Source organism: Kwoniella botswanensis, chromosome 1 (assembly GCF_036426115.1).
Source record: "Kwoniella botswanensis chromosome 1, complete sequence".
Classification (NCBI taxonomy): Eukaryota; Fungi; Basidiomycota; class Tremellomycetes; order Tremellales; family Cryptococcaceae; genus Kwoniella; species Kwoniella botswanensis.
This window is the reverse complement of record NC_088599.1, coordinates 6,065,286-6,078,904: the sequence shown is the minus strand read 5'-3', so window position 1 is coordinate 6,078,904 and position 13,619 is coordinate 6,065,286. Positions and strand designations below refer to the sequence as shown.

General features: G+C 44.7%; 6 protein-coding genes across 6 annotated transcripts; 3 read left to right on the top strand and 3 right to left on the bottom strand.

Annotated features, from left to right (window-relative positions):
* Nucleotides 1-259: 259 nt before the first annotated feature.
* L199_002282 (uncharacterized protein) lies at nt 260-1,090 on the bottom strand (the record flags this gene model as incomplete). Its single annotated transcript, XM_064888028.1, has 3 exons — nt 260-389; nt 497-572; nt 772-1,090. 3 exons carry the CDS (start codon nt 1,088-1,090, stop codon nt 260-262), a joined length of 525 nt encoding a protein of 174 aa, XP_064744100.1.
* Nucleotides 1,091-2,369: 1,279 nt separating this feature from the next.
* On the top strand, nt 2,370-4,078 carry L199_002281 (uncharacterized protein; the record flags this gene model as incomplete). The annotated part of the gene is made up of 5 exons (XM_064888027.1): nt 2,370-3,319; nt 3,433-3,559; nt 3,663-3,743; nt 3,864-3,943; nt 4,009-4,078. 5 exons carry the CDS (start codon nt 2,370-2,372, stop codon nt 4,076-4,078), a joined length of 1,308 nt encoding a protein of 435 aa, XP_064744099.1.
* A 380-nt stretch (nt 4,079-4,458) lies between these two features.
* L199_002280 (uncharacterized protein) lies at nt 4,459-6,233 on the bottom strand (the record flags this gene model as incomplete). The annotated part of the gene is made up of 5 exons (XM_064888026.1): nt 4,459-4,557; nt 4,652-5,478; nt 5,619-5,739; nt 5,801-6,126; nt 6,191-6,233. The coding sequence occupies 5 exons, from the start codon at nt 6,231-6,233 to the stop codon at nt 4,459-4,461; spliced, it is 1,416 nt and encodes a 471-aa protein (XP_064744098.1).
* A 384-nt stretch (nt 6,234-6,617) lies between these two features.
* On the top strand, nt 6,618-9,625 carry L199_002279 (mitochondrial Rho GTPase 1; the record flags this gene model as incomplete). Its single annotated transcript, XM_064888025.1, has 13 exons — nt 6,618-6,660; nt 6,750-6,808; nt 6,886-6,967; nt 7,024-7,166; nt 7,235-7,336; nt 7,409-7,528; nt 7,587-7,688; nt 7,766-7,855; nt 7,952-8,088; nt 8,214-8,799; nt 8,929-9,060; nt 9,152-9,348; nt 9,427-9,625. The coding sequence occupies 13 exons, from the start codon at nt 6,618-6,620 to the stop codon at nt 9,623-9,625; spliced, it is 1,992 nt and encodes a 663-aa protein (XP_064744097.1).
* Nucleotides 9,626-9,975: 350 nt separating this feature from the next.
* L199_002278 (uncharacterized protein) lies at nt 9,976-10,947 on the bottom strand (the record flags this gene model as incomplete). The annotated part of the gene is made up of 1 exon (XM_064888024.1): nt 9,976-10,947. One exon carries the CDS (start codon nt 10,945-10,947, stop codon nt 9,976-9,978), a length of 972 nt encoding a protein of 323 aa, XP_064744096.1.
* Nucleotides 10,948-11,901: 954 nt separating this feature from the next.
* Nucleotides 11,902-13,587, top strand: L199_002277 (uncharacterized protein; the record flags this gene model as incomplete). The annotated part of the gene is made up of 9 exons (XM_064888023.1): nt 11,902-12,082; nt 12,214-12,541; nt 12,621-12,661; nt 12,753-12,773; nt 12,830-12,846; nt 12,909-12,941; nt 12,999-13,151; nt 13,228-13,359; nt 13,426-13,587. 9 exons carry the CDS (start codon nt 11,902-11,904, stop codon nt 13,585-13,587), a joined length of 1,068 nt encoding a protein of 355 aa, XP_064744095.1.
* Nucleotides 13,588-13,619: the final 32 nt, after the last annotated feature.

The window sequence follows — 13,619 nt, the reverse complement described above, 5'->3', positions numbered from 1 at the left end:
AACCAGTGCCATGACGGGTAGATCACGTGACACCGCACCTCATCAAATGCAAAATCAAAAGAAATCAATTGCCGCGGTCGTATCGAGGGGTGTGGCGTGTCCTTTCCTCTCTCGATCAAATGGGAAGGAGCAGCCTCATTTGCAGAAAGCAACCAGTGGAATCGCATGTAGTGTACATTCGCGATCCATGTCCGTCACAAGTATATCGGTATATCTGTATAGATAGGTAAAGTATAGTAGAAATAATCTAATGCAACACCTAAAATACCTTCTTACCCGTTTCATCGGTCTGCTCATTCGGCTGTTCGACCACCTGCCATCCGTCTTTCTTTAAGACATCTAAGGCTCTGTCGAGTTTCTCAGAAGGCACAAGGATGTAGTCTGTAGGCCTATGATTTTTCCAAATGCAAGAAAGACATCAGGTCACATCAGTTAAATATAGATGATTGAACAATTAGGAAAGGATTCTAGAGGAACCTCAGTGTATTTCACTTACCACGTCGATATCGCATAGATGTTGATTTCGGCTGATCTCAGAGGTGTGAGGAACTCATGTAATATCCCTGTCAAGCCTGTGATGTATCACAGTCATCGTTAGCTCTCTAGTTGCGCTCCACTGATTCTCTTCACTCCTAGATGTGCCTACCGCAGTTCTTCACAAATAACTCCCATATGATAGTATCGCGCCCTTTACTTCGCCGTCATTTCATCGTTTCCCCCTTGCTTGATTTCTTCTTTCCCCGCTATCTAGCTAAACAACAGCTCACTCACCAATATACAGTGGTCCTCTGATCTTGATAGCTTTCCAAGGCCCGAACCACCTCCCAGCATCACCATCACCCAACTCCTTCAACCCCCTCACTTCTCCATCTACCACCACGCCTTCCTCACCCGGAGGTAAGGCAGCTAAGACACTGACTCCAGCAGGTTCGCGAGTGACGCTAAAGTAGGGGTATTTTTCGTACAGGTTCGGAGTGAGGTGAGGGGTAATGTTGAGGGGATAGAAGAAGGTGTATATTGGGAGTGATTGGGGGATCAGGTGGAGGACGGACATCAGTTTATTGATTTTTTGATCGCGAGGTTGAGACATCTTGATGGATTTGGTTTGTGTATGAGTGCGTGGGTGAAAGAATTTGGTTATCAGAGATGTGAGGGGTATTCTGCACTGTATTATTTATATATATATATATACCTATGCCATTGAGCAGCACGAGAATGATCTATTCTTATCGCACAACGAAAAGTATCCAGATCCTCAGTCATTCGTCATGGAATTGGCGTAGATAACCGAGCACAGATAACCGATCAAATCTCTTCAGATCTCAATCTCACCGATCATCTCTCATCTCTCATCTATCATCCGTCAACTATCGCTGCAATTCATCAGCACTCTTATCGACTATGAGAGTCACGTCAGCAGTCACCTCATTACTCTCCTTGTCGCTCATAACAGCCTCACCTATAGAGGTACAAAATGCGTTTAAAGGGATCTGTCCGAATTTCGATGTGAGATGTGTGAAAGATGGAGATTGGAGGAATCCGGTTGGGACAATCGGATCGAAGGGTGAGTGAGATGCATCTAAGATGCCTAACACTAGCTACCAGATACATGGTGGACTTTGCCAGTGCCTTATAGAGGCGAGTGATGTCTGGCCGCTGCATCTGGGACGATTGTTGTGATACGTGGTATACTAAATTTAAGCTGACCCAACCTTTCAGATCCGACAATTAGAATTCTGCAGAGAAGGTGTGAGGTGCAATCAATGCGAACAATCAAAGAATACGAGGGAATGTAATAGGACATTCAGGGAATGTGAAGGGCAGTGTGAGGCTTATGGGCCTATACCATTTTGAGAGAAAGTGAGATGGTTGAGTCCGAGGATAACTTGTGCGGCGGGGAGGAGACGAGAACATTGTACCGCGGCACACAATGAACATCGATACCATATCACATACCGAACAGCTCCTCTGATACCACATCGAACATAGGAATCAAAATCAACGAGTCAAACTGATACTTGGACAAACCACTTATTTCGATCCGGCCTGATCTATCGTCTATACGTCACATCCTTCAAAATTATATCTCAATCCGAGACAATTTATTCCTCGTGCACTTCTACGACGATCATCCAACAACATCGACTTTCTTGCTTCCTAGTCAAGCGAATCAACACTACATATAATCATGTATCTAATTTCATCTCCTACCTCTCCCTCACCCACCCTTCTCAGCAAAACAAAAGCAGGTTTGATACCTACTCCTCCCTACCAATTCACCAGTCCAGGCGGCATACCAACTGACACCCAAACCGTTGATCGGCTTTTCATCTTAACAATAGAACCGCTGTTAAAGTCCATCTCGCAAAATGTATACTTCAGCTTTACTTTCCCTCTTACCCCTCCTCGCTGGAATAGGCTCCTTACCAGCCATGGCTCTACCCCACCACCACCAACAACCGAAATTACCTTTACCCGCTTTACTTCGTCGACAAGCCCAAGGGCAAGGTGCATTGGACCTACCCCCTTCTCTCAACATGCCCACTGCTTCTCTATCTTTATCGATTACAGACGATATACGACCCACACCTGTACCGGTGGATCTACCATCTTTATGGCAAATCAACACTGTCCCGCAAACGTTACTCGCCCAGGCACAACCACAAGTGGAATCAGTCACTTCTTCTCCTGCGGCCTCTGTCACTTCCAGTGGGGATTTGTATGTCCAAGATGCAGAAGATGTAGAAGTCGCCCCCACGCCCACAGCTGTGAATATGGCTACAGTCGAATATCAAGGTGATTCGCTGTTACAGCCTACCTCCATTTCCATGGTTATGGCAGGAATGGACATGGATATGAGTACAAACACGAACACGAATATGGACATGGAAATCACGGCCGCTGCGGCTGCCGCCATTACTTCGATGGTCGGGAACTTACCTTCGGGCGTTAATGGTAATAGTGAAACCATCACTTCGTTTGCTAGTTCCACTTCAACTGTATATTCCACAACGACTAGTTCGGCTGGTACAGGAGCCTCAACGACATCGATGGTATCCACCACGTCTTGTTCATCCGCCATAGTCTCTGCAAAGGCCACCGTAGCAGAAGCTGCCGGTATCACATCTACGTCTGCGTCCACGTCTGCGTCCACTGATACCTCCCCGACTCCCTCGACCTCCGCCTCGGACGATAAGAGCAAGAAGATCAGATATAAGCATTGTTCCGATACCAAAGGTACGGTCACGGAGATAAAAGTGAATCCATGTGAGGGTGGTAAAGGAACTATATTGGATCCGTGCCATTTCCAAGCTGGAAAGTGAGTTGATTTCGGTATCTCATCTCCCTCTACAAAACTGTCTTGATATGTGAGAAATACATAACAAAGACGGACGAGCACTGATAATTTTGTTTTTCGTTGTGATATGATAGGAACTACACTATAACTCTCACATACGTTTCACCTGAAGATTCGACTTCACCACGAGCGAACTTGGTGGCGAGAGATAAAACTATGTCGGATGGTCAACAGCATTTCACTTATCCCGGACAATCATTTGTGAGTTCGACTTGGTGTTACTCTCGATCCATCAATCATCATTGAATGGTCATGTCATAAGTATGCTGATCGCTGAGTTGCGTGGTGCCAATGGAATGGATAGGACGCATGCCAATATACTTCATGTCCTATCACAAATCAGGAGACTAAGAGTTATACATATGAGGTTGTGACTACGAATAATGTAAGTCATTATATTGTTGTCTCCACTGTCCATCCAGCTATACTATAACACCTTAATCCGGTCGTTGATTGTTGCGTTGATATACATACTGATAACGACTTGGGGTTTTTGCTGGTACAGCGTTTCGATCAACTTACATTCAACATGACCAACGGCCTAGATGGCGATTCACTCATGTGTGCATATTTCCCTGTGACTTTGTGAGTATTCACCCTCCAGCCTGTGTAATTCATGCAACCATACTGACTCGTAACATTACCTCTAGTATGCCGAGTTTAGCAGGTAGGAGTATGGGGAGGAACGTCCCTTTTGGCGGGTTAGGTGCTAGGTGGTAAGTAGGTGAATTGTAGATATTTGTACCGTAAAATTAACCTGTGTGTGATATATATGAGATGCATTACATTACATCATGATATCACAACAACTGGAATTGCTCAAGCCAGGGTATTATCTATCTAATCATTAGACTTTGTCACCCCCACCTTCGATTACTGTTTACATTGTCAGTCGGTGAGTCATATCTTTACTTTTAAACATCCGATGTTATCTCATCGTGGAGGTACAGTAGAGTAATGCTTTAACATGCATATCCTATCCTTCAACTTAGATTATATATTAATACAAAAATTCTACTCGTCAACCCCCACAAAGAAAGAAAATCCAATAAATAATAATACCGAAATATCATAACAACCAAACCAAAGGAATGATCTTTCTAAATCTCTTTCCATCCACCACCATCATTACCACTCAACATTTGGCTGACTAGTCCTAAGCCAAACACAGTCACATGGGCAGTAGCGGCCATACCGAACTGGATTGTAGAAGCATATGCAAATGTAATCAGTAAAGCATTACTCTGGACGTTTGTAAAAGATGAACGAAATATCAAGGAACATCTCACTCACCCCTCTGTACAATTGTCTCACACCGGCAAACCAACCTCCTTCATCCCTTTCATTCATCTTCCTCTTCCTTCTCACTCCCGTTTCTTCCTGTAATATCCTCCATATAGCTTCTACGATCCCTACGTAATTCTTCTCTCTTAACTTGACGATCGATTTCATCTCTTTGTGCTTGACACCTCCTTTCGATCTTGATTGTAATTGTAATCTTTTCCTAACCGTTTCGATAGGTAACAAAACCAGTAAACTTGACAATCCCAAAGATAGGTCAATGAGACTATAGGTGATAGGAGAGAAATCAGGTGATATTTTGAATTGTCTTTCGATGATTAACGGTATACTCAATGTGAGTAATGGTCGAAGGGTATGTTCGAGTATAGAAGGTAATAAGAGATTTTGATGGAAATATAAATTGGAAAAACCACCTTCGTTCTCTATAGCTTGTTTGAAGATCGTTACGCTCGATGGAGTACTAGGGTGACTAGTAGGTAAAACGATCAATCTCGTTCGGATCAATTCCAAAGGAGAAAGTAATAGATGGGTAAAAAGGTGAGAAGTAACTTGAAGAGCTAGGGGGATAGCTGGATTGGGTAGGGCGCTGAGTGAGATATCGAGATTGACCGGTGAGTTGGGCGTAAGGATGAGTAGGAATGAATGAATGGAAGGTTGGAGGATGTTGGATAGGAATGAATGAATAGTAGAGACTAATTGGGATTTCCAAAGGCCCGGTAAACCCTCGGAGGGAGTATAGCGAATTCGGCGGATCATACCCCATACACCGTTACCGCGGGATACCTCCGGGTCGTCGTTGAGAAGCCAAGATGGATGGACTAGGTGAGGAAGCAGGATCAGTAAGACTCTTAAGATCGTTTTGGACGGGATAAGATAGGTTTTACAATCATAATCTTTATACATCTCAACGAAGATAAGGGAAATTTAAGGTAAGTGGTATTCTATCTACAATACTCACGATCAGGTAGATATCCCGAGGCATCTGTCTCCACCACGATCTCAGGGGGAGGAGCGAGTGGTGCAGGTGGTTGAGCAAGTCGATCTGAGAAGTACATATCTGCTTCTTCGGGATTACTTATCTGCGGTACGGCGTCCGTGTAAGCCCTTCGTATGCCTCATTGCAAGTTGAGGGCAACTCACTTGATCATCCTGCAATTCGAACTGCTCCTTTTCTCTTATCACCTCCACATCCTCTTCTGGTGCATATCTCTTTCTGGGTCTATATTCGACTTGTAATAATGTTTTACCCACTTCGAATGGCATGCCCATCGCTGTTGTGAGATATTCAGAAAGGAACAAGTTGAACGGTCGACCCATCATCGGTATAGCTAGGTTCTCATCGTCTTCCACCGCTGCTGAGAATGACGATGGGACGTGGGACGGTGCAGTTGGGTTGGGAGAGGATGAAGACGAGGAAGGAGGTTGAACGGAGGGTGGGAGGAATACCCATTCTTCCGCTGGGGGTGCTATGGGCGTGTTCGTGTTAGCGACTGGTCAAGAGATATACGGTGTGGGTCGGAGTAGACTCACTGTATAGACCCCTGACTGATTGGGGACGTGATGATGTGCTCATGCTTGGGTGATTGTCAAGTCCGCGCTATCTGTTATGCTATGGGATGTAGTGGTCGGTTGGAACGATGTTGATGATGATGCTCACTGTTGTTGCCACCCTTTGTAACCACGAGATGAGATGGGATGACGACGGGATCAAATTGCAATGGATGCCGCGTTGAAATGTCGGCCCCTCGAATAATAATCATTGGAATTTTGTTGTTGTATATCATCAACTTGACAACGACACACCTTATCATCACCATAGACCACCTTGTCTAGCTCTCCCACCCTCAAAAACATTATCCAGATACTTGCACGAGATCAACAGACGTCTTGGACATCTTGCTAGCTCTGCTCACACGCATCACTCGACACTCTCACACCTGCTACGCACTGACCCGGGATGCCCCGACGTGATCTCGTGAGAATAGTATTGGTCGGTGATGGTGAGTGGGCGTGTGGTAACATGCATATGGCACCATACCAACGGCTCTGGACAGGAGGGTGGCTGATATGTATGCATGACACGATACAGATGGAGTAGGGAAGTCATCAATAATAACTTCATTAATCAAAGAATCATTCGTGAATAATGTGAGTTTACTGATTGGTTCCGACTTCTCCCCTACTCCTAACACTACCAGACTAATTCATGTATACTTCTCCATAAGGTTCAACATGTCGTACCGGAAGTAACTATACCTCCAGAAGTCACTCCAGAGAACGTCACAACCTCCATAGTAGATACTTCATGTATGTCCATTCTCTTTCACAATACCAACCAAGCTGATGTTGCGTCCTGTGGATAGCCAATCCCCGTTCCCGAGCACACCTATTATCCCAACTCACACGAGCGCATGTGATATGTCTGGTGTACAGTATATCCGAACCAAGTAGTTTTGATAGAGTAGCGGAGTATTGGTTACCCCTGTTCAGGAGGGAAGGTATAAATGTGAGCTTGCTTGCGATCGAATCAACCAGTATTGTAGAGCCCAGCTGATGATGGAGACGATAATGTAGATACCGGTGATATTAGTTGGGAATAAGATAGATCTGAGAGGTGGGCAGGTGACGAATCAGGGATTAGAAGATGAGATAGCACCGATCATGAGGGAGTTCAAGGTAAGTCTTCCGCAGCATTCAGTGCAAGTTTGGATCATAGTCGCTGAGTGAAGATGAAACGATCGTCAATAGGAAGTCGAAACGGTCGTAGAATGTTCAGCATTATTACCACTGAATGTATCGGAAGTGTTCTACTTCGCTCAGAAAGCTGTACTGCATCCTACCGCCCCGTTGTACGACTCAAGGGAACATGTGAGCTGTGTCATGTACTGTATTTTTAGACCTGTAAGCTGACATATCGATCGTGCAGACACTAAAACCCAAATGCCTAGAAGCACTGAAACGTATATTCAGGATATCGGACGTAGATAAAGATGGGTTATTGAATGCCGTAGAATTGAATCAATTTCAGGTAAGTCACTTTTTTCTCAATCCTTCTTTGACTCCAGAACGAGGTAAATTTATGCTTAAAATATGTTTGTACGATAGCAAAAATGCTTCTCCACGCCGTTGCAGTATCAAGAACTAGAAGGTATACTCGATCTCGTTCGATCATATGATCCATCAGCTGTACTTCCCGTTCCTACATATTCCGTTCCATCCACCCCCTTACCTCGAGATCCAACATACGGTCAGTTAGGTCAATCACCGCCTGTCCTCTCTCCTCCCGGAGAGGGTATAACGGAATTAGGTTTCTTGTATCTTCATACGATATTTATACAGCAGGGGAGGATGGAAACTACTTGGACGGTGTTGAGGAAGTTTGGATATGGGGAGGGATTGGATCTGAGAGAGGACTTCTTGACGCCAAGGTGGGTGAAGTGATACCAATTCCCCAACCTTCCGCCATCATCATGACGAATACACTGTCATCTTATCGTTCCTGGGACAAGTGTAAATAACAAATGCTGATGCTGTATTCGTTTTCCTCACCCAGATTCGACGTACCATACGATTGTTCCGTCGAACTATCACCTCTAGGTAACCAATTCCTCACAGACATCTTCGAATCATATGACAAAGATCAGGATGGAGCCCTGTCTCAATCCGAATTAGACGAACTGTTCTCGACTTCACCAGGTAATCCATGGTCGGCTAGTGGATTTCCAGATAGTACCATTACAGATGATATGGGCAGAGTAACGCTTCAAGGGTGGTTGGCACAATGGTCAATGACTACTTTACTAGATCATCGAACGACCCTCAACTATCTAGCCTATTTGGGATATTCCTCTACACCATCTGCATCTACCGAACCACCTCTTAGTACACCTACCGCATTACATATCACTCGACCGAGAAAACAGGATAGAAGGCAGAAGAAAGTCACGAGATCGGTATTCCTATGTTATGTCCTGGGTGCGACTGGTTCAGGCAAGACGAGTTTACTGAGGTCGTTCGTGAATAAGGGATTCAGAGGGCATGAAGATGGGTCTCCGGGAGGATATGGGTATGAACCGACGACGAAGGTCTTGAGTGTGGTGAATTCGGTGGAGATCGAGGGACAGGAAAAGTATCTAGTGGTAAGTGAGCATACCATAGACAAATGAGCCAAGCCAAATTCATTGGGCTCCTGTTTCCGATCTAAGCTTTTCTATGTTTTTGGTATCTGTTGGATCACTCTCGCTGACAGTGATTTGAACACCTTGTAGCTCCAGGAGTTTGGCTCAAAATACGAATCAGAGACATTACGCAATTCCAAGAAGTTAGATATGGCCGACGTGATAATATACGTCCATGATTCCAGTGATACCAATTCGTTTTCTTATATATCGAATTTGAGGGTGAGCTGAACGTCAAATCACCACTTTGCACCTCACAATCTTTCCCTTCTTTGTTTACTAGAAGATCTTAGGCTAATATGATTATGCGTAGCAACAATATTCACTTGATCATATACCTGCGATTTTCGTTGCTACCAAATCGGATTTGGACCTGGCTCAACAGCGTCATGAAGTCCAACCTGATTCTTACTGTCGTCGATTAGGTTTACCAGCACCTATGGCTGTCAGTGCTAGGTTGGGGCCAATGACAAATCTGTGGGTAGCGATTACAAGAGTGGCCTTGAATCCGTAAGTGTCCAATATCGTACCTCAAGTATTTTTTCCATATACATTGACCATGTTAGCTGATGTGTTGTTTGCACTTAGAACATCATCCCTTGCTCGAGGTCCATCATCGACCATGTCTCCTGCTCAGAGGGTACGGATGATAGCGTCCATCACTCTGGCTACTACTACTTTTACGGCTGTCGTAGGTATCTGGATGAGGTATCAGGGATATACATTTAGAGGTATATGGGGTTGGATAGGGAGGATAAGTGGGTTGGGCAGAGGTGGTCAACAGTAGTAGGACGAATTCAGATCGGGATGTATAGTGTTGATCATAGTTTAGACCTGCATATAACAGTATCTGTCATCGTCACATATACACATATAATGATGCATTGCATGGTTGCTTAGATTCAGATTCCTAAATGGACTATACGCCTTCGGTACAGTACAGTATTTATGCCAGTACATATACTGTATACACATCATCGTATATGTGTAGTATAATTGGGGTAAAATTGGAGGATGAGCAAGTTCTTAACGTGTATGTATATGGTACTTGATATAGTGAGTACACAATACTTGCTGTGTTAGCGCCTTCGTGTATGAATACTGTATCTGGCATGTGTTCAAGCTATTCACAACCCTTCATACGGTCAGATAACCTTCTGACCTCGCACCTACACCTTTCAAAGCCTCTTTGATACCTTTCAGCCCGTCTGACACCCTTTCCAGACCCTCTGCTATCTCCTGAGAACTCCCAGAAGATATAGACAAGCTGAGCGAGAAGTCAAATTTCGGTGAACCAGCTGATGAAGCAGAAGTACTGAGGTGCATCGACGACGACAAAGAAGGCGAAGAAGGAGGTAAGTTGAGATTTATATGAGGGTAGGAGTAATCGGTATTATCGATTGTTATTCCCTCTGGGTCGATTGCAGGGGGGTGATACGATTCGGTAGATCTGGCTGTCGATCTTTGCTTTGCTTTTTCATCGTCATCTTCCAGGATGGTAATTTGTATGTTCCTAGAATGGGGATGAGGGTTATTTGGAATATAAGTCTCAGAGATGAGTTGAACAGGATAGGGGTACGGTCTTACTCGATGAGTATCTGGATTGATATTGATTTGACGACGAGGGTTATACCATCTATTGTAAGCTGGATAATAAGGTGAAGAAGGGTATGAGGGAAATGATGTTGGGAGATCACCAAATATATTTCGTCTTACCCTTGGTCTTGGTCTTGAGTTTGAGCTCGATTTACTTTCAGCGTGTATGGTACTAGTTGTTGAAGGATGGTTTGACTTATCAAATCCTATATTGTGAGTCGGCTTTTCATCTGCACTTTGCGACAACTCCTCTTCAGCTAAGCTCTTGAAAGGGGAATGCGAGAACGTGTCTTGGGATCGATATATATCATCATATTTCGGTGGTGGTATTTCATTTTGATCAGGATCGTCTCCAAATAGGTCTGATTCATCTTGCGACGTGAAAGTAAAAGTAGAAGGAGATGATCGATCATCCTCCGAAGGGTCAGGGCAAGAGAAATCTTCCCACCCTTCTGGATATCGCCATCCTTCTTCTTGACGAAATGGCATATGTCGACGTAGATCATGGAACATACTATGATGAGATACCTTTGGGCAGGCTGGCACGCAATCTGTAACAAATTGCCACACCACTCCTCGAACCTTATATACTATGCCAGCCTACCCACCGGACTATGACTCTCGATGAGATCTCCATCAGGCTCATAGCCGATCTCATAGGTACATAGCCCTCAGAAGACTAGACTGGTTTAGAGCTATAAAGGAGATGTTTCACTCTGACACGTCACCTGCAGAGATACTCGCTTACTGTAGTCTAATCAAAAACGAGGAATGGAAGACAAGCTAAGAGCGATGCGATACAGTGCACCGTACTGAGACAGGAAAGGTCAAGCGATACTATACACTGAGATGGGTAGGTTGAATAGGTACATGATCAAAGGTGTCACATCGTGGGTCATCTGCTCTCGACAGTCAGTTGCCAATCATATCACATCGCCTCATTGCGCTTTGTCCTTGCTTACTCATCGCGTGATCAATGGTCAGATCTTTGAAAAGAGATCCAAGCTCTTACATCATACATCATTTGATGGAACCGACATGTGTTTACATGTGTTTGGGAAAGACCTGTTTGTCTGAACGTACCTTCCTATACAGTAGCATGTGACAATCATTTCCTCCTAGATCTCCCCACCTCCCCCACTCATGAAGCGAGTGGATGTCAAGTGAAACACCCCCTTTGACATGCTCTTCGTTTCGGAGATTGCTCATCGGAGTTGAGTGATGATCTACTGTGTATGAGTATGTGGAATAAGCTTAACGTTTTTGATATACGCCCTTCCCACTCATTCTTCTTTCAACCATCAATCACAATCACCTACCATCGTGCAAACAGCACACAACCTCTACTTGCACATAACATATATAAGGAACCATCATCATCACCGTCTCTTTCTTCCTCTTGTATCTTTTCCCGTTTTGTCCCTGATTGATAACCTTATTCTCACCTATCATGATATCACTCGAAAAATGTCAAAAAGACCCACTTCACCACTCACGGAAGATGCCCAACGAGCGAGACCAAAACCTCGTGCAAAGTCGTATGGGCTGGGATTGCTGTTACGTGGTGAAGATGTAGAGGATCAAGCGAGTAACGTAGACTCTCAAGGTCGAGGTACGAGTGATACGACTGCGGCTGTGACAAATGATGGTCAGTCGCCCTACTCAGTCACATGTAATCTAACACAACACACAAAGCTTTGATCTCCTTTTTTACGAGATGCAAAAGACAGAATTCACCGAATAACAATTAGCTGATGAATGTGTCTGGTGTCTTGGCAGATACCAACGATACGAAATCCCCACTTCCAAGTTGGTTACCTACCTTACCACCTCACACGTCCATACAAGAAGAAGAAACCGTCTTACCTTTTCTTCAACCTCCATCCACACCACTACCTCAACCTCATTCTCAGCCACAGCCGCAAACTTTAAACACGATGACGGCTCCTACTCATACATTATCACCAACACCTTCAACTGAGAATTCAACTTTACCGCCACTCACGCCCAACACCCAATATGCCATGGGTGGTTTGAACGGATCGACAGGTCCACCCAGCCCAACGGGATCAGCCTTCACTTTTACGTCTAGTATGCAACATGCTGTGTGAGTATGTCATGGCCTGGCCGCTGACCTCTCTAGACTTGCAGCTAGGCTAATGCATCCACGTTCTTTTCTTCGATAGCTTTAGGGAAGACGAAGGGAGGTTATATAATGCTGTTCAGGGTGAGTGGCGAATTTCGTTGTTCATATTGCCCAAAACAAAAACAAAAAAACTGCACATGGTTTATCGATCCTAACTGGTTGTTTCATTCAGATGATTATGCACTACCAGCTGGTGAGTCATCGTCAGCACTTGTATTAGGGTCACGCTCGCTGATGACATCAACGCAGATACCAAAGAGATCCAGGTGAGCTTGATTGGCTGAAGTGGAAGTTTTCACATCGTTTACATGAAGTGAGGGCTTGCCAGAGACTCGATATTCAACACCATGCGATAAGATTGGTGAGTACTAGCTATATCAACCAAGAAACTTACTCTGATCTTGCCTCAAATCCCAAGCTACTCGGAGGTAATTACCTCCCCCACGTAGGCCAACATCTACGTACCCATTCACCCCATGGAAAAGATATGAGGGTACTGGATCTAGGATGTGGGACCGGTACTTGGTGTTTAGAGATGGCAAGGGAGTTTCCTGAAGCAGAGTTCATCGGTGTGAGTCACCTATCCGCTCATACCGTAATCGATGAGAACTTAGCTAATCTCCCTTTTTGTGGTATTCGCCACACAGATCGACCTAGTGCCAATCCAACCTGATACCCTACCCGATAATTGTTCTTTCGCAATGGACGACATTACCAAAGGTCTACCATACCCTGATGGCACTTTCGATCTGGTCACTGGTAGATTGTTAGTAATGGGCGTGAGTGTCTATACGTTCACATATGTGTGCCACTACTGTACTCGTACTGATGTCGATACATATCAGCTACGCGATTACCCTTCTCTACTTAGGGATATAGCTAGAGTGATAAAGCCTGGCGGGATGTATGTGGCTACTGAACCAGATATCAACTTAATTCTACCCGATGGCCGCTCGACGGCGGGTTTGAAAGGCTGGGTTGGCTGGGAACACGGATTGCAGAAGTGAGTAATGATTGCTTTGTACTAATGAAAGGCGAA